General features: G+C 31.9%; 3 protein-coding genes across 4 annotated transcripts in view; 2 read left to right on the top strand and 1 right to left on the bottom strand.

The window, feature by feature from the left end:
• Positions 1-909: 909 nt before the first annotated feature.
• Positions 910-6,803, bottom strand: LOC110994605 (protein kintoun). Its single transcript, XM_022261360.2, has 3 exons — positions 4,694-6,803; positions 4,491-4,608; positions 910-2,779 (listed from the first exon to the last, which is right to left on the bottom strand). The coding sequence occupies exons 1-3, from the start codon at positions 6,670-6,672 to the stop codon at positions 2,435-2,437; spliced, it is 2,442 nt and encodes an 813-aa protein (XP_022117052.2). The 5' UTR covers positions 6,673-6,803; the 3' UTR covers positions 910-2,434.
• Positions 6,804-7,593: 790 nt separating this feature from the next.
• On the top strand, positions 7,594-10,037 carry LOC110994631 (rRNA methyltransferase 3, mitochondrial). The gene is made up of 5 exons (XM_022261409.2): positions 7,594-8,177; positions 8,272-8,519; positions 8,713-8,868; positions 9,206-9,494; positions 9,822-10,037. Exons 1-5 carry the CDS (start codon positions 7,732-7,734, stop codon positions 9,988-9,990), a joined length of 1,308 nt encoding a protein of 435 aa, XP_022117101.2. The 5' UTR covers positions 7,594-7,731; the 3' UTR covers positions 9,991-10,037.
• Positions 10,038-13,239: 3,202 nt separating this feature from the next.
• The window catches only part of LOC110994636 (transmembrane protein 132E), a 77,849-nt gene continuing 64,118 nt past the window's right edge, over positions 13,240-26,970 (top strand). For both annotated transcript variants that reach the window (XM_022261414.2, XM_022261413.2), the window contains exon 1: positions 13,240-13,587. In XM_022261414.2, the coding sequence (XP_022117106.2) occupies positions 13,509-13,587 (79 nt within the window). In that variant the 5' untranslated portion in view covers positions 13,240-13,508. The remainder of the gene's footprint in view (positions 13,588-26,970) is intronic.

Below are 26,970 nucleotides of genomic sequence, written 5' to 3'. Positions count from 1 at the left end.
GCTTTGTATACTACAAATTACATAAATGATAATGTAGCAGCCGGCTTAATACATTCGACTAAAGTTAATTAAATGCAAGTATTATGACAACAGTTTTATCGAATTACTGAATTAATAATATTGAAAGATGAAACCCATTAAAAAATTTATCTTATCTATGTTGCAAATTTACACCTAGTTTGTACTATAATCATTCCTGTCGTTTATTATATTGTCTACAATGAGCATGATTGACGATTAAAAAGATTACAATACAGCTTCAACATAAATTTGACACTTGTCAATCTATGACAACGTAATTTTACTATCTATGATCAAAATTTAAATATAGATAAACTCATAAAAAAAACTCAATGCGTTACAATTAATCAATGCCGTAGTTTTAGTTTCGATATGGTGAAAAATTCTGAACCTCTGCCTGACTTAAGCCTTATCTAGATTAACAGGACGTTTAAGAACGCTCGTAAAGCAAGCAAATTTTGTGATATCTCGCACGCGTGTACCTCCGCCCGCTTTACGCCCGAACCCAATAATTAATCCACAATCTCAGATTGAAAACAATCTGACAGACCGTGACAGTCGATCGATCTGCATCCCAATAACCAAACCCTATGAAGACAGACCATTTTTGGTGCCGGATAGAATGCAATCTCTTCGCTCTTTACACTCCTATTTGATAATCAATATAAACCAAATAGAGTAAATAAAACCGTACAAATAATATTAAAATATACTATGTATGTCTAAGTTTCAAACATATGAAATAGCTTTTTAATTATTTTAAAATTTGGTGTAAGTTAATATATTAAGATAGGATATTGGCACAGTTGAACTATCATTTTCATACAAAGGTCTTTCTACATACACCGATTCGACCTACCATGGATAGCTTGGATCGACAGATCGCTATTATAAAAAGTTGATTGGTTATTGGCACACTTTTAACACTATTTGGATTAAGATGTTTCAGATGGTAAAAAATGGATTGAGATAAGTTATTGGGTTTGGGCGTTAGTGACAAACGCAACCCTCGAGGTGTAACAGTACACAGCCGAAAGGGACACGCCTTTCCCTACAGATCATTTTGTACAGTGCGTAGTATATGCAGTACAATTAGATGAATATTAATATGCCGTGCACCTGCGTCCGAGTGTATTTTTTTGAAATTGTCAGTGCAGAAAGTAGCATTAAATAATCTTTACAATTATTAATTAATTCACAATTTCTAACAAATTCTAAGCTGTAGATGAGAAATACATTTATTATTACATCTATAGTATTGTAGTTAATGATTTGTGTCAATTGTCATGTATGTAATTAAATACAGTGAAGTGGACGTACCTAATGTAGAAACTTGTTGTGATCTATATTATCTATACTATATATAATAAAAACTTAATACAAGAAGTTTTACTTTATTTGTAAGGGTTATTTCAATAGCTAATAAACCAATTTTAAGCATTATTTGGTACACGGACTGTGATTGATTTTATATATATTAGTAAAATGTATAGGAACGACATTTTTAGTTGTTGTATCTCCTATATTGACACCTAACAGTGGCAAATAAAATTATGTAAGTATCATTTCAATAAAATCACTGGATATACGTTTAGTTTGCATATACTACACGGTTAGATTTGAATTAAATCTTCCTTTTCAATTGAATAATTATGTATTACATATTAATTACAATAAAATAAATGTGAAGAACTGATAGTTAAGTGTTTAGCTGCAGTATAGATAAATAACCTAGATACTGCCTGCAGCGCCATCTGTCATACCCACACGCACGCAAAACGCAATATCTTTGTAGTTTGTACGTTTAATAGGGCTATAAGTGTTCAAACGATAATTAATAATTTGTTTATGTTAAATTATCAATAATACAAACAATTTCTTAAACGGAAGTTTATCTACGCAATTTTCTGATAAACATAATTATACAATTATTATCATAAGTATTTTTTAGGTCAAACTCTTGCACCGATAATTTTTTTATTGATTGATAACATTTACAAATGTTTATTCATACGACACAGATGTAAAACAGTTCATTTCTATCTATAAAATCCCTTCTATTGGGTCGCCTAGCTAAATGACATCTATGGTAAAATTCACTGGGCTTGATAATTGACATTGACATATTATGATTACTTGCCCACAGTGCCATTTAAATATAAGTTCCTAATAATATTCGTAAAAAATTTAAATTATTCACTAGGATTTTTAAAAGCATTAGATTTTAAACCATTGTCATAAACTTTTACAATAACAAGAAAACACTAGGTTTAAAGGAACATAATTATCAGGGAAATATAAAACCTTAGCAGCGCACAGTATGAAAAAAGAAAACCGGATGCATCATTTCTAATGTGCGCACAAACTGGACTAAATAAAACTCAATACAGCTCTTCTAAACATTAAAATGACATTACATGTCTAAATCGAATATGAGATCATTTTTAAACTTCACTTCCAAGTACTGACCCTTGTTCAATTTGTCAGGATCATATAACTCTGTATTATGCTTGATATCATCAAAGCTCTTACCCTTTTTAGGAGTCTTCTTAACATTATTTTCTCGTTGGGACGTTATATTAACTTTTTTGTAAAATTCCTTGGAATTGGATTCATTTCCGTTACAATTTTCATCAGTTTCGGTGGCAGAATTGTACATGTCAATGTCAGACATGTTCTTGTTGCCTTCGGCGTCCGAAGTGTCTGCTAGTCCGCTGTCGCGACGCTGTTTCATTGCTGACTTCTGACGAGGCTTAGACTGGAAAATCAAAAAAATATCTTTAGTCTTAAATTTATGTTTGAGCGTTACTGCCTTAGGGGACGTTCACGTATTACGTAAGCACTATGGGGGCAGGCGGTCTTTGATTTTCTTATTTGGTTATTACGTCAACAGTAATTATTTCCCTTTTTAATTAATACTTTTTGCTGATAAGGGGGGGGGTAGGGGGGGGATTGCAGTAAATCTGCTTACGTAATACGGCATTATACTGTAGCGTGCTGATACAGATAAACTGCGATAAATTCAAAGGTCTCGTTAAACATAAATAAATCAATAAGGCTTTTTGTAAATTTGACGAATAATTAAAAGATCCTAATCCTGGGATTGATTTGCTCCAGTTTAAACAATTTATATGACTCAAAACTTAACGATTATAAAGAGTGGTGGAAAGTTTCTTGCCAGTTCTTGTCCGCTCTACGCCCATGACTTGCGAATTGGTAATATTTTTATTTTAAATTAAGAAAATATTTACTTATTTTCTGACGTTTATGAGTGTACTTGTTTACCTATATGAATTAAGTTATTTTGACCCATACATCTACAATAATATTTCACAATATAGTTGATTGTACAATATTATTAGCAGTGTTGGGATAATATTGAAAAATTGCGCAATGATTGAACAGAAATTTGAGCGAGCTTAAATTTTATTGCGCAATATGTATTTTTTGTTTTGTGTAGGGTTAGTATTGCGCAATATTTTTTCAGTTCACTGTTTTTTCAACAAAATCATTATCACTGCAGCCATAACTTCGTCGTCAGACATGTTTCTCTCATGAAAATATTGACGTGAATGATTTGTCAATCTTATTGCTATTATTGGACGTTTGAATTCTATGAGGGTATTTAATATTATTGCACAATAAAATATAGTGCAAAATTATTGTAGTAGTATGGGCCGCCTTAAGCAGACGTGTTAAATACATAATATGCGCATAACCTACATAATTATCATAATATCCTGTGTAAGCGATACCACAATCATTATTTTCGGTAACACTCATTATAAATGACATTAAAATTATGAAGTGAATAGGACAAGAGATGCGATTCCTTAAAGGCTGGCAACACTGACAAGCCTTCTAGCAGTGTGAGTTTTAATGGGCAGTATCATTTAACATCAGATGAGGGATGTCACTACCGATTTGTTTGATAATGAAGGAGTAAGGACTAACAAATTGACTGAAATTTCTACTCGAGAGTTGATGACGTAACAACGAACATGCTTGCAAAATCAAGGAAATTAATATTTTTTAAATTTATTAATTATCCAAATGTCATTATTAAAATGGAAAATACATTTTCATATACATATATATGATCAATAAAAATGCTACATAATATTCTTCACAATATAGTAGTGTTTAAAGTGTAATATTGTGTAATTTCGCGCTAATTTCATCATATTGGCCAACATCCATAAACTGGCAATTAGTATTCATAATATTGACCATGACAATGACATTGCAAACATGTTCCTCATAATATCCGTTACATTATTAGGCATAACATGATAATGGAAAATTGAGACAAGACTTGTTTGCTATGGAAAAATTGACAGATGTTATTGATCTAATTAACACGTTATCTAGGAAAGTTTATTTTATCTATGTTTAAAATCTTGCTTTTTATCTAATGTATCATGATAAAATTAACAAAATATAAACAACAATATAATTTTATGTTTTACCTGATGGTTTGAAGAATCATCTTCAGCTTCACTCTCACTTTTTCTTCTTTCTTGGTTACGCTTTTTACTTTTTTTTCGTTGGTTTTTCTTTTTTTGGCCTTCTATAGAGGAATTATATCTAAAATAATGTAATTTTTTATTAATAACTAATCATTATCAGCTATGAAACAATAATGTATTAGTTTTTTCTTAATAAAAAATACCTGTAAAATTGTCTTGAAATGACATTATTAAACCTAACAGTCTTTTTTAAGCTTGACTCTTCTGGGACACAGTCAGAACTAATGTAATCCATTGATGATGCAACATCTCCATAACTTGATTCAGAATAACTTCTCATCATTGTAATAGGTTTTCTCAAAATAGGTTTTGCCCCCGTTTCACAGGGTTTTTCAGTTTCGATCCAGGTTATTTTAGTTTCTTTAATAGTTTCATCATCTTCATATTCTTTTTGATTAGAACTTGACAAAAGTATATTGGTTTCAATGCCAAAGTTTGTTACTTCAACTACAGGTGCTACACTATCTTCAGGAATCTTCGGCAAGCTATCACATATTTCAGTTTTAGTGGTCTTAATTTTAGAGACATCTAAATACTCCTTTGTCATAGATTCTTTGCTCAAACCAATTTCAAATTCAGTAGGCACATTGCCTGCAACTTCTAATTGTAAGATAACATTATTGTCCCAGGCCTCACCAATAGCATCATTAAATTTAATGTCATTACTGAATGAAAGAATGGCAGCATAATGAACTGGAACAAATCCAGACCCCATGGAGGTAAACTTGATTTCTACAATATTATCAATATTTCTAACTTCCACTGATGCTGGATCAGTGTTTTTAACATGAAATGTAAAAGCCACTATATCATCTAACATGTTGTATGTGTATGTGGGAAGAATATAGCCAATGGTTGGCAGAAGAAAGGTGTGGTCATGTTGATGGTTATCTGGTTCAGATGTCATAACAATTGAAGAAGAATTTAACTCCACTATTAAATCTTTTTTCTCCTCTTTACCCTCCTCTTCACTATGGGACCCTGACAACTCTTCACTTTCAACACCACTATCTATTTTATCACTGTTTTTAGAAGTCCTTCTAACCACTGGTAATGTAACTATTAATAGATGCTTAGTTTGATCAAATTGCGCTTTACCACTGTCTTCATTAACAGTATAAGGAAGTTTAATATCAAGTTTATATTTTGCTGGTTTCTCTGAAATAAGGTTTAACTCTCTTTCTTTAACATCTAAAATGCAGTCTTTTGTAGATGAGAGCAAGGGTAAATTAATTTCTACAATAATATAACTGGGAATTGCTGTGTACTGTTTACTGTCTTTGCTGTAGGTGTATTCTTGGAAATCAACATTTTTCTGTTGTTTAATTGTATATTTTGGTACTGTATATCCATTGCCACTGGTATGGGTGAAATTTATATTGGTTGATTTTACAGACTTCTTCTTTTCACTGGTTTCATGTTTATTGTCATGGGAATAATTATGTTGAGGATATAGTTTTTCTAATCCTTCAGGGTCTGCTTCGCTATTTTCTGTATCTTCAGTAGGTTTATAATCGGGGTCTTCTTTCCTGATAACTGCAGGTACAGACATACCCTTGTAATAAGATTTCGGAAAACGTACATTATTAATATCTAAGTGAATTTCATATGATTTCTGAAGACCATCAAATGCAGTTTTATTTACAAGATCCCGGAAACGCTTGTTAACCTCGGCCATGCGTAATGTATCGGGATGAAAAACAACGTCATAAATAACACACCTTTCCTTTTTGTTATTATAATCTTCCCTTGGCGGAATAAGGGAATAGGGGAGTTGCCAGCTCATACCTTTTTGTCCATTAATATCTTGAACTTTGCACGAAGGTTTATCGATATTTTCGTTGCTACAGATATTAATAAAAGCTTTTCGATCACCCGCTACGCTTGTTTTAATCACATAACCTCCTTTTGGATTGATAAAAGTAACGTCGTAACCTCTTTCCTTCTCTAGCTGGGTCATTTCTTTTTGATAAACCGCTTGATTCGCCGGGTCACGTATCTCTTCACAATATTCGGTAAACAAATCTCGAAACTTCTTATGTTTCATGGCGTCTTGCAAGATATCAAGATCAGCTCTCGTAAGCTTAGATTCTTCATCACGAGGTTTTACGCCTGTTGCCATTTTGTTCAGTGTTTTTTTCAGTTTATAAATAAAACATCAACACGCAAATATAATAAATAAATAGACCACGATTCAGCTGACTTCGAAGTTCAATGTATTGTTTTTGATTTTCACATACAGTGTTGCAGTTTGCAAAATAACAACTGCTTATTGTCTTTGACACGCTGTCTAAAAAAATTACTAGATTTTATAAAATGTATTATTTAAAATATCAATAAAATACCAATAAATGTACTATAAATATTACTGACTAAAATATTTATATTTTTAGTACATTTATTGACGAACTAAACATTTTCTGCATAATGGACATAACGTGTTGTTTACTGTTAAACAATAACATGTAATCTGTGGGGTAAAATACGATTTCAATTAGTTTACATTTCGCGTATTCACTACTCATACTTCATTAAACTTTCATCCCTATTCAGCATAGTTGGAATAGAGATACATTTTTTTAGGATGACCTGACTTTAAAAAGCTCCAACCTTAACACATTGCAACAAATTAAAAATATAGTGTATAGTATTCGATATATGTATAGAGTACTTAATCGTTGTTGAATTTTTAAACTTAAAATATTTAAAAACTTTTTAGGTTATTCTATAAAATATTTGAAATCTGTTACTCTTTAATGTCACGCTATGCTGTAGTATGAAATATTTCACTTTTCAACCCAAGTTAATGGAAACTTGGATTTATATGTATTTTCGTTTACACTTAAAACATGAACGAACAATACTTTCTATTTATACAATTGTAGGCATCCTATTTTACAATGCGTTTATACAACTGAATTTGGATCGTATATTTGATGAGTGGAATTGAGATCAATTATTATAAACTCGAACTCGATACGATCCGATTGGTCGGGTCGTAACGAGTATTACTATATATATTATAGTTCGAGTATTGTGTCGATCGTCACACCCCTAACTCCTAAAATTCCTATTACCTATACATTAAACATTTTGTTTAAGTTTATCATGTAACTGAAATCTAAATACTAATTGACCCATAAATAATAAGAAATATATCAGTTTTGCTCTTGGTGTAATTATGTCTGCAAATATTTACGGTGTGTTTAGAACTTTAAAAGTTTCCAATGTATGTATAAGTTCTGCTAGGTTATATTCCAGATGGGTGCATAGAAACCCTGCTAAAGTTATTCTACCATTTGAGCATAAAGAAGATGTCACACTTAAAAAGGAAAAAATTATAGAACTTGGGCCTACAAAGTTTCAAACAAAAACTGTAAATACCAATCTAAACAATACACATGAAAAGCAACAAAAAAAATTGGCAAAACAAGATAACTCTGACAATTTGAACCAGCAAGAAAACACTAGTACTGCTCAATTACCTATAAAAGTGTCAGAAGATATTAGAAAGAAAAAAGAGAATAAACTGAAACGGAGAAATTTTTATCTTAACCAAAAAAAAGTATTTGATGATAATGGAGATATTATCTATGAGAAGTTAAAGGAAAATGATAGCAGAATAAGGTAATGTTTTATAGTAATATAATTATGCCAGTACTGATTCTACAGTCATGAGTTTTTAAACCTTACCAATTACTTATGACATTTATTGTTTCAGTTCACTTTTAGTTAAATTAAAATCTAAAAAAGAAAGAGTACGCACAAATCAAATGCTTGTTGAAGGATGGCGCTTGATTGTAGATGGACTAGAAGCGAAGTGCAAATTAAAGTATGTCATATTTAGTCAAACAAAAGACTTAAGTGCTTTGCACCCATTTTTACCTAATACAGGAGTAGAGATATATAAAATATCATACAAAGAGATAGAAAAGTGGTCAGATGTTGAAACACCACCTGGGATATTTGGTAAAATTTTACTTCTTAAATTATTTTATATGTGGTCCCAAATTTAATAACATCATATTCAATGATATTGGTTGAGCATTGTTTTCAGTGGTACTTATTTTATAAATAAGATTTCACTCATCTCTTAACCAGAAATTATATATATTTTAAACCTTATTAAATGTTATTTTTATACCCAAACTCCCTGTTTTAGGTGTATTTGAACTGCCAAGTATTGAAAATATAAAGCCCAAATCAAGACCATTGCCAATGACATTTATTTGTGATAATATAAGAGTTCCTGGTAATCTTGGTGCAATCCTGAGGGCAGCAGTGGGAGCAGGCTGTGAAAGTGTACTTTTGACAAAAGGTAAAAACTTTATTAAATTAAAATCTATGGTTATCTGATATTTACAATATTTTTTAAATTAAAGGGGGTAAGGGAAAACTATGCCTTAATTATGAGTGTCATTAATTGTTTCATTAATACTGATTATTAATTAAAATCATTGTAATACAGTCATCAGATTTTGCTATTAGTATATACTAGGCTTTGATTTTTTACTTTTTTTTATCTTGCACCCAGGAATAGGTCAAAATAGTGCTAGGTTGGGGTATACATGCTTTTGTGGAGGAAGTCTTTGTTCTAAAAAATCAATTACCAAAAGAGAATTGACCTACAGATTATTAATAAATTATTTTTTCAGGATGTGTTGACCTGTGGGATCCAAAAGTGATAAGAAGTGCTGCTGGTGCGCATTTTCGACAACCAATTCACACTTCAGTAGTTTGGGAGGATATTCCGAATATTCTCAATCCTAATACATCTATATTTGTAGCTGATAGTAATGTTGCTGACAGCGAATTAGACTCAGATACCAGTTTGATGTCACAAATACCATTGTTGCCATATTATGGGGTGGAATTCCCAAGTTTAAATCACATTACACTTGTGATTGGTGGTGAGACTGAAGGGATAAGTGAAGATAGCTATAGGTAATTGGAGTGAAAACAAACATTAAATTTAAATTTGCATTGTTCCATAACTTGGAATTTAATGAGATTGATTTCTCTGAGAAGCAGAAAATCTGTTTCAATGATAAGTCTTTCAGTTTGTTGCATGACACTAAATACTCGAAGGAAGGATGGACTATGGACATGCTATTTTTTTTAACGCATTATAACAATTATTAGTCTAGCTTCTATCAGTCACTTAATAAATAATCGGACATGACTTAAAATCTTGTCAAATAGCCCATACTCATGTGATTATATATTTAATCATTTAGCTTATGTTTTTCGCATATAATTATATTGTTACAGATTTGCATTGGAAAAAGATGGTATGAGATTAAATATTCCATTACAAAAAGGAGTAGATAGTCTTAACACGGGGATGGCAACCGCGGTTATAGCATTTGAAATCAGAAAGCAATTTTTACAAGCATGGACGAAGATCAAACTTGAAAAGGAGAACTCTTTAAAGAACTAATTTGTTTTTATTATGTAGTTGCATAAATATTAAATTATATAAGTTCATATTTTATTTATTCCTTTCTGACTGAAGTCGAAATTCGACGGCGTTTTTTGTGACTGGTATGAACCTGAAAGAACGTTTAATTGAGTCCTACGCCTATATTTTTCTGGTCATCACATTTATTTTAGTACAGTTTTAATAGAATTTTTGAAGTTCTTTTGTCGCGATGGAGAAAAATGATGAGAGTAAATTTTTACGATGCGCGCGCACACCACTAACACCTAAATTCGACATCGTAAAGTTACGTCTAGGTGGCATGATAATCGATAACAATGTTCAAGTTGTATATTCTAGTATTTTTATATTTAGAACACGTGTTTCGTAACAGTATAAATAAACAGTGTGAAAATATAAATATTATTTTGGTGTTTTTAAATCAATTTCATATACGATGGTGATAGTATTTACTAATAATTTGTTTAAATAAAATCTTTAAATTTTAATATTTATCGTTAATCACTACTGCATTTTAGTTCTTTTTTTCATACGCCAAAAAAGTATAACTTCTAACGAGTGTACACACACTCTACACTCTTTTTTTATCAAATTATTTATATATAGGTAATACATAAAATATTTGGTGCTCCCGATTTATTTATTGAGTTTTCCAACTAGGGCCAGCACTTCAGCTATCTCACTTAAATCACTATTTAGAACTAGCTGCCTACTGAAGTATTTTCGGACCAATTCTTAAAAGGCCTGTAACGAACTTGCGATTTTTCTGACATTGGCGACGTTCGGCGGAATCACTCAACGCCAGGTAAGCCTCTTGCCCGTTTGCCCCCTGTTAATACAAAAGTATCAGTAGGTATGTTATTGAATAATATCAACGCCCGCCAATTGACTTACAATTGAGTTACCTATTGTAATTGCTCTTAAAGATATGTGGTAAGATTGCTGATTATCAGCAGTGACCATTATAAATAATCTTGATTAGTAGGTATTACCTATCTGCGTGTTCGTAAACTGGTAAAGTGAGACAATCTTTTGTGTTTTCTTTTGCAAAATTCTGACGCATTGTCAAAATGCTGATTTATTCGACAGTCTTCATAAGATAATGAAAATGTAACAAAATGAGTATCTCCGGGCCGAAACGAAATTTATATGCGGTTAAAGAATTGGAGAAGGTCAAGGTACGCCCATCATCGATCCACTATCAAAATATAGTGTATGCACTAGAAATGCTGATGAATCCCATAGGGTAGCGATGCCGTACCATTAACCCGTCTTTGTTAGAACTATTACTTTTCTTTCACCAGGAATCAAGATTTTTCGCATCAACTACACATCAATTTACACAAGTAAACACGTCTCTATATAAAAATCCATTTAATCAATTAGTCATTAAATAAAATATCTCTTTAAATAAGTTTGATAAAATAATCTTACAGTTTATAATTTTTAAATCCAATAATAATAAATATAATGTATGTAATATAATGATCGTGTTTACTGCAATACCCTTAAGTAAACGTAGTTTATAGTTACGGACATTAGTTAAATAAATAAATTGACATGAAATTAAAAGAAACCATAGAACATTGGTCATTGTTGCTTTTGAAATAACCTCGCCTGTAAGGCTGCCTTTTCACCTATATTACTTCTAAATGATATTATATTTATGTCTTGTTGTATGTATTTTAGAGTAGGTATATTCGTGTGTTCCTGAGAAGACAATGTTACAAGTTTCCCATACACTTTTGAATCATATCAAGACTAAATAAGTACAAGTTGAAGTAAAAACAAACTCTTTAATATTCGTACGTACGCAGGGGTCCAGGGGAGCACATTACTCATAGCAAGTAATGAAACTGAACTTAAAATGAAAGACTAATTAACACGAAGAAAGTAAATAAAAAATAAAAGAAATAGTCTAGTTATGTTTACACTATATTTGAAAAAAAATAGCAACTTCAGCTGTTTGTTTTTCGTTTAATAATATTTAACCAGACCGATACTGACATTATTCTGTTTATCCACACTAAACGAAACCAAAAAACCATACAAAAACCTACATAATATAATATAAGTATTAAATTATTTAGTATGCTACACGCCTATCGGGAATAAGTAACGGTAAACTGTTTTAAATTTAAGTAAAACTGAATAAATGAACGACATAACCTATATTCCTTTAAATTCCCTATATTTTACTGGATATAAAGCCTGAGTTAAGTACCGTGAGGCTGTATCACAGATTCACTATTGTAGTGCAATTCTTTGTTACTCAACACCTACTTTAAATACTTGAAAACTTTAAATTGTTTCTTAAATACTGGAATATATAACATTTAAATTTATTTACAGCCGTTCTTCTTTAGAGTTGTTGATTATAGTAAATGACTTGAGCTATTATAACAATTTCCGTTTACTTTCGCTTACATCCGAAACTTTAGTGTTTTCAGTTTTACTGACTTATGTTACCGGGAATTATTAATTATTAGTATAAATTAATCAACTATTTTAAAAATATAGTTCGTTCAGTTTCTGATATCAACAAGAATAATTTACTTCAAACAAACATTTAATGTTATGTTGTTACTCATTTCATTATGTTTGTCCGTAAATTTCAGACTACATATTCTGGACTGTAGCCATTGCTCTAATTTGTATTTGGCAGGCAAACTATGAAAATATGGGTAAATGAGATATACGGTTTTTGTTGACCTTATAAACTCTTAAACGTGTCAGACATTGTGACCCAACGATAGCGTTATATCATAATACAGTATGAAATCATCTTAGAAATAGTCAGTTATAAAATAATTTAAATGTAACAATTTTACAGGAAATAAAGTATAAAATTGTCATAACTATTGGTTTTAGTTTGTTATACTAGCATTAAAGATACTATACTTTTGGTTATACAACCAAAATTATATTAATTCCCCATTAAACGTAAAATAAAACGCTAGTAACGTAACGTATTTTATGGTACTAAATATAAATTAAAAAAAAAAACACAATTATTGTATTCACAATGCAGTGTTGAATAAATTAAGACTGACGGCAGCTGTTCTATATCACGTAGAGATTCCGTAAACGTGGCCTATCTCCGTAGGGGGAATCGAGGGATTTTTCAAAGGAGAATTCGTAGTGCCTAGTTAAGGATGTTCGATGTGGGAAGGAGGCGTCGGTCAATATCGTGGTGCGGTGCGGGCGCGGTGCGCATGCCTCGGCCCCCGCACTCGGTTCACTCCGCTAACTCGCGAGTCAGCCGTCGTGCGCTGCGATCGCGCTCCGAGCTCGTCTAGTCATTGGGGCCATGTGAATGTTACTATCATTACATCTGTCAAATTCAACGATGAATTCATTTGAAATTTAAACCGAAGTAACTCTTCTTGTAAGAAGTGACAACTATTTTCCCGTGGTCGTTGACACTGCAGCGTGCGGGTCCTGCAGTGCGCGAGTGTTTGGTTGATTGGCGAACGTGAAGACGTCAGCTGAGTCGCGTAAACATTGGTATTTGTTAAATGAGATTATGGCTCCAGTGTAAAACCCTAAATCGTTTGGCTGGAATCATGTGGGGCCTAATAATCCTGCTTTTAACCGGTAAGTTCAGTTTTCTTGAGTTGCCGCTTAATTTGTTGCACTTACATGCCGCTTTTGACGTAAAGCTTAGTTCAACAAATACATCAGTATTAACTGAAAATATTACAGCAAATATCTGACTCTGTCGTCCTATACCTGAGAATTGTATTAACTGCTAATAGATACTTATAAAGAAATTGTACGTTTCTTACGTTTCGAGGTCTGAACAAGTTCTCTGGCTAGACATAAAGAAAGACCAACAATTAAATTTAATTCCCATGACGGCGAGTGACTCACCACAAATTGGTTACGAATCGTTTTGTTTTTACTGCCGCTACATTGTTTAATTGGTTAAAGCTTTTATTAAAAGCGTACTTCCAAGGAATTTACTATAATGAATGTACAATTGTCACTTGTCTGTATAGCTTTACCTGATAAGGTATTCTCTAATTATAAACGTTTTAATTTTGTTAGAAATCGATCGTAATTCTGTATGTCGTGTATGGATTGCAAGACAGGTGTTCAGCGCAAGCGCAGGTACCTGGTCTAAAAGGTTTGCGGATTGGACTCTGATTGGTAGAAAGCGATGACAATATGATTCAAGAAAGACACAATTGCTAGTAAGTGCAAGTCCCAGTGGCATTATCGTAAATATATTTGATTTCTGAAAGATAAATCTAAAAAGACGAATACCGATGGGATTTATCAATATAAATCCTAACAAATTTATGTTAGTTATTTTCTTTTTTTCTTTCAAAAGCAAGTTTGTCTCTTGAGAATAACCTTTTTACTTTGAAAGTATTGACACACTTATCTGAGAACCAAACTTTACATGTAGAGGAAAAGCTGAGAAAAGTTATGTTTCTTCAATTTTGCTACTCCTTTAGGAGCTTTTATTTATACGTGTTTATGTGATTTTATTCTAACCGATATTACTCTGCGCGAAAAATATATCTTGAAGATTTATCTCGATATATCACACGTAAAGCTCAAGTACCTAACACTACTGGTTTTCATAGTAAAAAATATCTCTTTAATCTATTAATCACCTAATTTTATTAACTAAGAAATTCTAGGTGTTACTTTAACGTATAAAAACACGATAAAAAGAACGAATTCATTACATTATTTAAACACTTCAATGTTTCAAAGAAGTTATATATATGTAGGTCTCGTTAACCAAAGATAATATAATATAATTTTATAAACGTTATTGGTACAGTTTAAAAACTATGCAATCTCGTTTAAAACACGTGAAGCGTCTCAAGCTGCAACTGGTTTTTTTTTCAAGTTCAGATTAAAAGGCGGATGCTGAGCGCACCTGGCCTTTTAAAGTTTTTTACGTAAACTGGATCGGCTTGAGAATATCCAGAGAGCGTTTTAAATCACATACAAGTTAAAAATATACGTCAGATAATAACAAATATAAGTGTGGCTCTATGGTTCATTAGGGGTCTTTTATTTGAAAATTTTTTTAATTGAAATGTCAGTTTATTTAAGGAAGGCGATGCAATAATAAAAAAGGCCCTCAGAATTTTGTATCTGTTTTGTGATCATTTCTAAACGGCATGTAGGTGATCTTCTGTGCCAGACATATGCAGTCAACTTGGTTCTAAGGCGTACCGGTTCCTTCACGACGTTTTCCTTCTTTCATGAATATCCATACACGCAGACAGAAATTCCATTGCACAGCCAGGGAACCCCATTCAGGGATTAGGGTCACACGTTCAAACCACTAGGCAAACACTGCTCTGTGCTCTACATTATTACCTTTTGTACGAGTGTAATAAATAGTGAACCATATTTAACAGTTCTGGGACCGTACAGGGATAAATCTCTTGTAAATCGCGACAGCTCGTTAAATTCTCATCAAGTGGTACCTGCGCATTCAGAACATGCTGTTCGCTAATGCATAGAGAATCTACAGACTATATTAAAGCTGAACGTTGCCAAATTACAATTTCAAAGAGACAATTTGCTTGTGTTAATGAACTCAAGTGACATACTTGGCATTGACGTTTGGGCGCGTTTTTCTCTTCGTAACAATAATGTAATATCTATTTCGGGATGGTGACAATTACGGAATGAATGTAAGGCCGATAAGTGGCAGAGGCGCCAGCTTTCATCTGGTTTGAATGTTTACAATATACGCATGCATACACACACTTACTGCCGCGTGAACTCTTGAGGAATGCAATGTCCGCGAATAATGCATCACGTTCTGAAGTAATGTGGCGTCACTTTTATAAGTCTTGGGAGTATGTTTTGTTCTTCCTGTTGGAAGAATTGCTTGTTCTTTTACAGCGAAGTTAAAATTCTTCAAATATATTAATTGAAAAATGCTTAGCCTACATTTTGAAATTGTTAATCTAACTCACGAAATTTTGATTATTTTTTAAGTTTATAAAATAACATCGTAATTATGGAGTCAACGGCCGTGTTTCCTTGAGACTATAAGGCAAAAGTTAATTTCATTGTGATAGTCATAGTTTCTTTAAAAATTACGCATTAAGACTCAAAAATTCTTCAGCTCAAACTCCCACCTATAAGTATAATTAAATTGAAAGAGTTTTTAGTTCCTGTTAGACGTATATAAGTTCGGGTGTTGCCTTTCATAATTGACTGTGTACTCAGGGCTGTTGAGAATTATATTTACGATTACCCTTTTCGATCTCATTCAACAGAAGTGACGTCGGCGTCGGTACTTATCTTTGTAAAAGATAACCTATTTATTGCCTCTCTTGTGAGCATCGACAAATAGCGCTAAACGTGCTTTTATTATGCTGATAATAAGCAACTTATACAATTAGTACAGAAATAGTTCTAGACAATAAACACGATCAAAGGAACCAATTATAACGCGTCAAAATAGTTATTATACGTAAATTTACGAAGAAAATCTACGACCATTTTTTTTTGACTGGACCAACTCTTTACTCATATGTGTATGAGTTCCTCGGGGAAGATCAAATGTTGATATAAAAATTTCCTAGTGCGCCAGTCTTCCTTTCTAAAATTTAACTGCCTCCTGCGGCCTTGATTTGACATCGGAGGGTTGTGTTGCCAATGTCGGCACGTGCATAAAGAAAAACGATAATGATAGAGTGGCTAAAGGGGACTTATAATCAACTGAATAACTAATTCAAGTCTCTTCAATATGGGCAGCGGCCCTTTTGCGGCACCCTCTTTAGGTACTAGTGTTTAGATTAGGGTATGTATGGTCTGGTATCGTAATATTTATATTCATACTATTAAAGTTGAAGCGTGGGCAGACTAAAAAAAGGGGTGATGTGGTAGAAATAGCATGAAAAGACTGACAGACTGTTGGCAAAGATGGGTTGTAGGAGTTGTAGGAGTTGGTTGTAGTTCGTAACTGTTTACTTTAGCTCAGAATTGAATATTATTATTAATGAAACAGGCTTTTATTTAAGAAGAGTTTGATTAAACAACTAAATTAAATAAAGAAAGTGACGGACCTAGTTGATTAATAAAAACAATAAAACCTTCACGGTTTAAAAATAGTAATTTGTTGCGTCTGTGGCATGTTGAGCGTTGTCAAGTTGTTACTTATTAAATTAATTAACAATCTGTCATGTCCAGAGCGAGGCGTACTGAGTGACGTCCGTGACTGGGTCAGCTTTGAACAATAATTATAATGTGCAAGCTATACCTCGTCAAAAGTGCCAAGCTTACATGCTTTAAAATATATTTTTTGTTATAATTGGGTCAAAAAGCTTCGAAGAAGGCCAAGTAGGATGAGAGGGTTGTGAGTTTAAGCCGCGTTTATTCTAACAATATAACCTCCGAACACTTTATGGTAATATGACGTAGAATTACAACTACGTTTAAGTTAAAACAATCTCGTAATAAAATCAATTTAATAGAGTCATGTAGGTATTGTTATATTGTAATAACTTAATAGATTTTAATATTAAATAATTTTTGTTTCACAATAAATTTGCTATATGATTTGTAGGGTGTTATAGATTTCTGTTTAAAGGTGAATTCGATTTTGTATTCGTATTTCTATTTATTTAATTAAACACAAGGTAAAATCAAAAGTAACACCAAAACTAATACCTACAAAAACTAAACCTTATGAAATCTATGTTATTAAAACTATTGCAAATATATCTCATTTTAATTGTACTTATATTTTTATCTCATAAAGTTATTTTTAATAATATTTCGGAGCTTATAACACACAAAGAATAAGCTCCACAATTTGTAGCTTTCAAAATGCATTAACAAAATTATTTCGATGTCTAATGGCGAGGGTCATAGAGTGTAATAAAATTTGATTACATTTGATCATAAATCTTTTTTTTCTCATTATCTCATGGTGACGCAGGCGCGGGAGACGTCGCCCATATCCCCATGTTTTGACATACATACCCGTCCTATTTATGATAGCCCGATGTAGCGATCTGACATAAGATTTATGAAGTCACCATGTGTGCTTAGGAGATTGCTTTTATGCAATACGAATTGTTTTGATCGTTAGCAATAATATTTTAGACGTTGTATAATATTGAGTGTCAAATGTTTTTTTTTTAAATATTATTAGATTGAATTAAGTTATGAAGAAAACTAACAACTTCAACGTTCTGTTTTGCTTTTTATTTTTATGATTCGGGGTTTTTGGTAAAGCAAATGCTGATAATTATATAACCAGTCGGTAATACCAGTATATTTGACAAAATTAAAGTAACCATGAGAAGAATTGGATCATTTTAAAGGCCTAAACTAAATGTTTATGTAAATTTTAAATATTGTATAATAACAGTACGTACGTTGTATTTAATATAAATGATTAATCGATTCGATTAAAAAGTATCCATAAATGCAATTAGTTTAATATTACAGTGGTTATTAAAAGTTCAATCAAAAATCGCAATTAAAGCTTTTGAAACATATTGAAAACAATTTTGAAACATTGACTCACAGGGTTTTATAATTGAAAACATTTAGGTAAAACTGTCGAGTTCTGTGGCGTTATGTGTTTATTAAACTGGAAAATTAATTAAACAATTAAAATAATAATTGATAGCTTAGTAAACTAATATTAGGAATCGATTGCCAATAAATTCTTATATGTATTTTCTAATGGAATTCTTTGCAGCAATTATCTATGAAACAATTAATACATTTACGGTAACATTTGGTGGTACAATAAAAACGTTCCCCCTTTGAAAAGCTAGACTAATTCTTTGTGCGAGGTAGCTGCCAGCTCTTCGTTCTCCTGTGATGTCGACTGACTTTTTTGATAATTCCCTAAAAAGCCTAATCGCGCTAGTACCCCACGGACCAAGGGTGTCGACACCGAATGGGACAAAATCATAAATAATAATCATCATAATCATATCTTCTTTTGGATTATTAAATAACCTACATATCGTGTTTAAATCGGCCACGATGCTGGGTAAAGTTAAACGATGATTAAGCTCTTTTGCGACGCTGTCGTTCACGGATCCATTTATTAGGGGTAACATTACGCAGAGTCATCCGGAAGAATTCGCTTCGTGGCTCAAAATATAGTTATCTCTTACCTGGGTCATGAGGTTTCTTATATTTGGTTGGTAAGTTTGCAAATTTGTTATATTGCTCCTCACGGCTGGAAACTAGTTTTATATTTTGAAAATAAATATAACGTACGTTACAAAGGAAAAAAATAACATGTTTCGTCTTTATAATATTAATTAATATATTATAATAACAGTAGTAATATTAATTAATATATTATAATATTAACAGAAAATAGTAGAATGTATACATTAATGCAGATCCTCAATGTGTTCTTTTATGTTTGTGTTACTCCGAGATGTCGGATTTGAAAAATTCTCTTATTTTGAAAGATCAAGTCATGATCATCGAATTTCACGATTAAGCAATGGAATGTTTAAATTTTGAATCGATTGTTATTGTTGTTGTGTACTTTGGAATAGTTACGTATTATGACCGCCCTTTTTGGGAGTTTAAAACAAATGTTATAGCCATTAGATCTTGCCCGCTCTACGCCCTTGACTTGCGAACTTGTAGTAAATGTGAATTTACAAATAATTTAATTTTTTTTGACGTTCAAAAGTGTACATGTTTACCTATATAAATAAAGATATTTTGATTGATTGAAACTCTATTTCATATTTTACTTATGTTCCCTTTGAACTATATTTTTACCACAATCCAATTTAAAACCACAGTTTGGCCATTGACTTTTCATAAGCTTACCAAGAAATCGTTGAATACAATCACCATACTATTAACATCATGACCCGCATTATCTCGATAATCTCAAAGCCCGCTTGCATCCTGCTTTCAAGTGAAATTAATGATTTTCTAACCATATTATTTTTCTTTGGCCAGTATTGATTATGTTGGTTCCGGCGGTTCGAAATCTTGCCCGGACGTGTTCGGACATGGAAAGCATTTTAAGCGGCTTCCAATGATATCTATTGTTCTATTTATTTCGTTACCTAACATGGGATTACGATAAAAAATTTAATAAAGCAATGTTTTCTACGTTTGAAAGTACCGCATAAGAATACTACTTCGTCGAAATTATTCCAATGTCTTGTAGTCATATGGACCAATGAATAAAAAAGCAGATATGTGTGCGAAAATCTAAGTGTGTAAGAATTTATAGAGGTCTCACAGAGGGATTTTATAATACGCTGGGTACATAGATTAGATCCTTAATTACAATTGTACGTTGGTCTACTGTATTTAGAATGAGGCTTTCAAGTTGGAGCAATCTGCCTTATGTTAAAGCCGTCTTGTTGTAGATTAATTATAATTACGAACGTCTTCAACGGCGTATCACAGATTGTAATGTACAATAAATTTATTGCATGCATTAATAAGTAAAACTGAAAAAAAATATCTATAATATGACTCTTTCTATCATGAGTGGTGGTAGCCTTCAAGCCTTCTGAGAGTGTTTATGGGTATCACCATCAGGAAAGCACACAAAAATACTAAAATTTATTTTCTAAGCTTTATCTTTCTACCCTATAAAGACTTTACAAAATTTCAAAATAATAGGGGCATCACATAGGGGTGCGAATCTTATACGATTTTCATTTGATACGTATAAAATAGTACTTGTATTATATAATTTGCGGGTATACGAAGCCACATAATCTGGGTAACTCGGTGGCAACTTGATACAAATCATGCGTCAAGCTTGCCAGTTGCTATCAGTTTGTATATGATATCATTATTCAAAGTATGTTTTTTGTGCTTTACCGTCTAAATAGGTATCTAATCGTTTACAATGTTTAATATTAGAGAAAAATCTGGGCAATAAATGGCTCATATTTTCTCATGACAAAAGGAATTTTATATAACCTTGAAGTGGAGGATTCTACAACCTGTTCCATAGACAGAACCCTTTATTTTTTTTTTAACATGCACAGTTTATTTAATTAATTATACTTATAAAAAATACTAATTAGACAACACGGTATAAAGGTTCAGACGAGTGAATTTACAAAAAACAATTATTATATCATCGTTATATTTTAACTACAAATTCTAGAAGAATAATTTATTAATTTAGGTAATTTTAACACTTTATTTAAATCAATTTGCAATTGTACTAATGGCATATAGCCATGCAATAACAATAGAAATATCTGGACGTGAAAAAACTTGCATACTAATTAAGAAGTTAAATACTAAGTCTCTAGTTAAAACTAATGCAGTTGTATTACATAAAAAAATAGTTTAATAAAATGATTTAAATCGCCTATCTGATACCTTTTAAATAGTATAATAAACTTACTAGTAGCAATTGTAATTAAATTTTTCTTCTCTATTTTCAAAGTGTAACATTTTATTGTTGTAAAAATTGAATAAAATTATACATAACTAGCGGATCCGACAGACGTTGTCCTGTCTACACGTCTTTAATTTCAAAATTTCAATTTTTAATAAGCCATTTTGATGAAAATTATTATTCAAATGTTATGACAATATCTAACGATCCAGCACATGGTCACACACGATATAACACAATGATAACAAAACTTTTTTTTAATTTCGGGACAGACTAAAATTAAAATTCGAATATTATTTAAAATTTGACACTGCGATGGTAGCGCCGTCTGTCGGATCCAATGTAAAACATTCCAAAATCAACAACAACTAATAAATTGAAAATTAATTAAAAAAACATTGTCCAGCAGACAAAATTGTGAATCTAAACCATTCCCAGATCCCCTTGAACACACACAAAAAATTTCGTCTAAATCGGTCCAGTCGTTTAGGAGGAGTTCAGTCACATACACACGCACACAAGAAATATATATATTAAGATATGTGTGTGTTAATAAATAGATAACCTACTTCTCACATAATAGATAACGTATTAGGGATTCAATAAGAATTTACGAGATGTATTTTATCAATACTTTATATCAAGCTTGTGTTGAAGGAATCGTAGTCAGCGTTTTTACCCTCACAGTCGTGACGATATACGGGTGGCGCCTTAGAGGGGATTATCCAGACATCCCCTCATACAGTAAAATTCATTCCTTAACTTTTGTAACGAATTTATCGTCCAAATGACCTCGTCATTGATTATTTTCTGTTTTCATGTCAAACGTTGGCAATTTTTTGCTTAATGTTTTGATTTCTTTGGCTACATTTTAAACTAAAGTTGCCGTAATCAGAATGCCTGCAAACCACGTAATTCACAAGAATCTAACTAAATAAAATACTTTTTTTAATATTGGTAAAGTTAAATGAGGTTTAACCCCAAAGGTTAAGAACAATAACACGAAGATGAAAACAAAAATATAGTATTAGTAAATAAGTATATTATTACTATTCTCTAACTAAACTTTAAAGCCATACTAAATAGGATTTATTTAAAGTGTTTTGTCTACTATTTGTTGCAATTAAGTCTGATACCTCTTACATTAAAATGGCTCTCGGGCATCTGCGCACTCTGCGGGGAATACGTACTTGAAGGGAGCCGGCTCTTTCAACCCTCTGTGTTTATTTAGTTACCAAATCCCTATATTGCGAATTCGTATGTTTATATTTGTATAGTGATATTTTTCTTGAACAGAAGCATAGTTAATTATATACATTACAGCAAAAACCTTGTCGGCATTATATGTATATATGTCTACCAAATCAATCGTGGTTTTGTTAATACAAACTAATACACCCCGTTCGTATTTTATCATACAACGTAGAAGGAAGAAGTGAAACTTCGTAATGTGGAAATAAAAACAGGAAGCATTCACTCTCGCTCGGTCTCTTTCCATTCCCTCTCCCCAATAGCGTTAAACGTTTAACGCAACCTTCTTGGCAGTCTCTAAATTAACAGTTAACAGATCATAAATTTATAGCACATTGCGGTTTTAAATAATTCGTAATTTCATCCCATTAAACACACATAATAATTACAATAATTTTACTTTTCAATGTGCTTATCGCAGTTGTCATTATTCGGCAGTGTTTCAGCTATTTAAATGTACGATAAACCACATTTTACGTAAATATCCATGATTAACGTGAACCACCGGAAATTATATTGCCATTTTATTATTAAGGTTTATTGTGATATTTTATAGGCATTTGATTAATACTAAATCTGTTTTGTATTTTTTTGTGAACATTTGGGTTGTGTCGAAGAATCTGCTTCTTGCAGTTAGATCGCACATCTATTTTTCATTTAATTTTATTTATATCTTCTGTCTTTTATTGTAATTAGCACAATTTTAAATACATTACAGACCTAACGAGAAGAGAAGAATGAAGACTAATAAATCATTTTAAATAATGTATCATGGACGTCCATCGGTCCCCAACCCACTATGTGGAATCAGCTGCCCACTAAAGAATTTCAGAACCAATTCGTCCTAGGGTCCTTTAAGAAAAAAGCGTACCAATTCTTGAAATGCCGGCAACGCACTCGCGTGTTCTCTGACACTGAGTGTCCATGGCCGGTGGTATCACATAACGGCAATGTTCTATAAAAAAGTGTAAAAACGTTAACAGATATATTAGATACTATGGTGTAAAATTGATATATATACAAGGGATGTATGCATTCCAGAAACATACATTTTATTAAATTATACATATTTTAAAAATTTGTTTAACTCTGTAGTGATAATAACCGTCTGGCGACAGTCATGGCATTTTATTAGTCGTACGTCGGATAAGCGGGGTCTAAAGCATTTTAATTAATGAAACGGTCAACATTTTTTGTTGACAGTGTAGTCGTATTCTTAATATGTAGTTAATATTACTGTATTCGCTTTTATTTAAATATTTTGAAATGCAAAATGTGTACCTATAATTAGATTTTAAGTTGACGCATGGTAGACCTGATGCTTTCCTCGCTCAACAACTAAGTATCCCAATACAGTGAAGAAATGCCGGCGTTAAAGGTATACTACCACAGGGATAATTATTTTGTTACTACTAGGTTAAGAAAATTAAATATTGGATTATATATAAATCTATATAATATAATAATATAATTCTAATATAATATATATTCTTGAGTAATTTTACTATCGAAGTGATGGACATTTAGAAATTTTAAGTTTTGAAATAGCAAAGTCGCAGTTAAAAGCTAGCTTTAAAATGTACCCGTGAACTCTACAAAGATAAATTATTGAAGCATTTAACTGGAGATTAGTGTCCTTTGTTACAGTTCTTGAAACTGATAAGATACCATCAGTTTTGCTTTTGTTTCATAAGATAAGGAATAAAGAAATGTAAAACCGTGCACCAGACGCGCCCTTTTATATAAAGTGACACGCGAATGAATCGTCACTTTTTTAAGGTTTTTAATTATTTAAGTAACTTAACATTGCTCTCGAATTTCGTTAATTATCTTGCTATTATCAAAATACAAAGTTTTTCACAAAATACGAGTTTTTTCACAAAATACGAGTTAATGTCTTAGCCATGATGGTAGCTTAGTGAGAGACTCTCAAGCCTGAGGTAGTAATTTCGATCCCTGGCTGTGCGCCAATACACTATCTATGTGGGCATTTAATGTTGCGTGAGGAAACCGGCTTGCCTTGGGTACAAAAAACCTACTTCCCTTTTGATTGACAAATGATGATGAAACAGATCTGAGGTCTAAACTTAAAAAGATTGTAGCACCACTGATTTTCATTTCAAACACCTAAGACGTTGAGTAAAATGCTTCAGTAATTTTTTCAAGACTCTTAAATGGCAAAGTCATCTACCAACCGGTTTACTGCCAACCTTGCCCATCAACTTTTTCAGCTAAAGAAATAATTTAGAAAAATATTCTAAGCTAAAAATTCAATAAAACTATTTATATTGGGTTTATAATGTAATGAATTTATGATGATATGTTATTATTTTACAAATTTTATTATGATTATAATTAATATTTATAATTTAAGTATAGATTATTTGATGATTGTATTTGTTTAATATGTTTTACTCGATGTAAGTAAGTTGATTGATTCGATACCGACAGTTACGAACAGAATGACGAGTCGTCATGATACGATCTAAAATAAGTGAGTGCATTCGGACCGTTCCGCTGGACGAAGGCGGACGTTTAATTGTAAGCTGTGTGGTTGTTTAAGTATAAGAAGTGTTGGAAATATATATAATTGTTGTAACAAAGCAGGCGTTTTATTATACACCGAGAATCGAATTGTGAGAATTCATCACACATCTTTGTCTTCAGTCACTGTGACCACGCACGCTGTAAAGCACGCGAAACGTCGGTTAAATTTAAAATTGTATGTTTAAATAATTATAATTTTAAAAGACGATGTAATATTCACACATTAGAACACGATAAAAATACGAAACTTATGACACTAAAGAAATAATTTAGAAAAATATTCTAACCTAAAAAATCAATAAAACTAAGTTTTTATATTGGGTTTATATAATATATAAAGTTATAAAATAGGCATGCTTGTTTAATATATTTATAATATAAGTTAGCAAAGCGCAAGATACCTCGTACCTCTTGAAATTCGCTAGCGGAAATGGGAAAAGGTGTACATAAGTTCGCGATACAACTGAAGCTAGTCGGCGAAGATTAATGGACTCAAAATTGCATCTAGTAATGCAATAAAGCCTGCACAAGCGTTTTGCAGGTTGAAGTTGTAGTAGTGTTTGTGTTTCATGTGAAAGTTGAGGAAAATAATCAATTCTTTCGTGTTTGACCATATTGCCACTACTTTATTATATAAATATATTAACTACGTTTCGTAACTTCTTTAATTTATGAACTACCTGAATATTCAAACTAGGTTTTACGTAGCAAAAACTTAATGATGAATTCGTTGTAGAATATAAATGGCAGAGACAGAGAGATAAGTTTTCTGTGGTAATGTACATTGCCTGGAAAGTCATTAGTAAATGTTTTTAATGAAATTATATGTTTATAATCGCTGTTAACATCTCAAAAGAAAGAGACTAGCTGTCCACGCCACAGGGAATCCTAGTTGTGCACTTTTTTTTTACCTAAATTGCCTTTTTATTATGTATAATAATTTTTGTTTTCTCTTTCTTTCAAGTGCGAAAACAGTCCACACTAAATACATAACCAACACAGAACTCATACATCAATCGAATTAATTGCCAGTCGGCTATGCTAATATCCTATTAATTCCCCAATTTTGGTTAACAGATTAAAAACTCTTTTGAAGTGTGCAGGGTTTAACGAAGACCGATAAAGCGGGCTATTTACGAGATTTATAACCAACGTAACGGCGCACACCATTTGGGACGCCCTCCTAACGAAAAATTTACTTAAGTTCCGAGAATTGCTTTGTGCATAAGACGTGATGTTTGAGCGAAATACCTGCGTTTACTGTGTTCAATATGTATACATTAGGTATGCCTAAATAATAATCAATCTTGAAAATTTATATCAGAATTAGATTAACAATATATAGAATATTGTAGTATATTTTTAGGAACTATAGTTAGAACTATTAGTAGAATGCAATATGAATGTAATAGAAAGATTTATAATCTATGATTCCTGTATTCCTAGTTTCAAATTTAATGGTTAAATTCATTGAAATAAAATTGTATTTTGGCTCAGGATATTTTTCAATATCAATTTAACGATATTAAAAACACACACACATTAAGTCCGACTGGGCCATTTCTAACCCCATTTATGATTTAAAACGAAGCTTTAAAATCATTGTAATAAAACCATTGAAACCCAAATATCGACCTGTGTCAGACACATATCTTTCCGTTGAAACATCAATAAAACATATTATGCAGAAATGCACGGAAACGATGTGTATAGTATGTAGATTGAACTATGTTTTAAACGTTTCAATACAATGCTGTGAGAGGGTAAGGAATGCACTGCGCGTGCTTTTGCATTAAGAAGCTTTAATCTAACCGATAACGACTAGTATG

Source organism: Pieris rapae, chromosome 7 (assembly GCF_905147795.1).
Source record: "Pieris rapae chromosome 7, ilPieRapa1.1, whole genome shotgun sequence".
In the NCBI taxonomy this organism is placed as follows: Eukaryota; Metazoa; Arthropoda; class Insecta; order Lepidoptera; family Pieridae; genus Pieris; species Pieris rapae.
Note: the sequence above shows the minus strand (reverse complement) of the source record. Positions and strands in the feature narration are given on the sequence as shown.

Bases quoted from the DNA above. Each gene is read 5' to 3' on its own strand.
- LOC110994631 (XM_022261409.2), top strand. From the start codon at position 7,732: ATGTCTGCAAATATTTACGGTGTGTTTAGAACTTTAAAAGTTTCCAAT. The intron at 8,178-8,271 runs GTAATGTTTTAT...TTATTGTTTCAG, and splicing joins GAAAATGATAGCAGAATAAG to TTCACTTTTAGTTAAATTAA. The intron at 8,869-9,205 runs GTAAAAACTTTA...TTATTTTTTCAG, and splicing joins AAGTGTACTTTTGACAAAAG to GATGTGTTGACCTGTGGGAT.
- LOC110994605 (XM_022261360.2), bottom strand. From the start codon at position 6,672: ATGGCAACAGGCGTAAAACCTCGTGATGAAGAATCTAAGCTTACGAGA. The intron at 4,609-4,693 runs GTATTTTTTATT...ACATTATTTTAG, and splicing joins ATTTCAAGACAATTTTACAG to ATATAATTCCTCTATAGAAG. The intron at 2,780-4,490 runs GTAAAACATAAA...TTGATTTTCCAG, and splicing joins ATGATTCTTCAAACCATCAG to TCTAAGCCTCGTCAGAAGTC.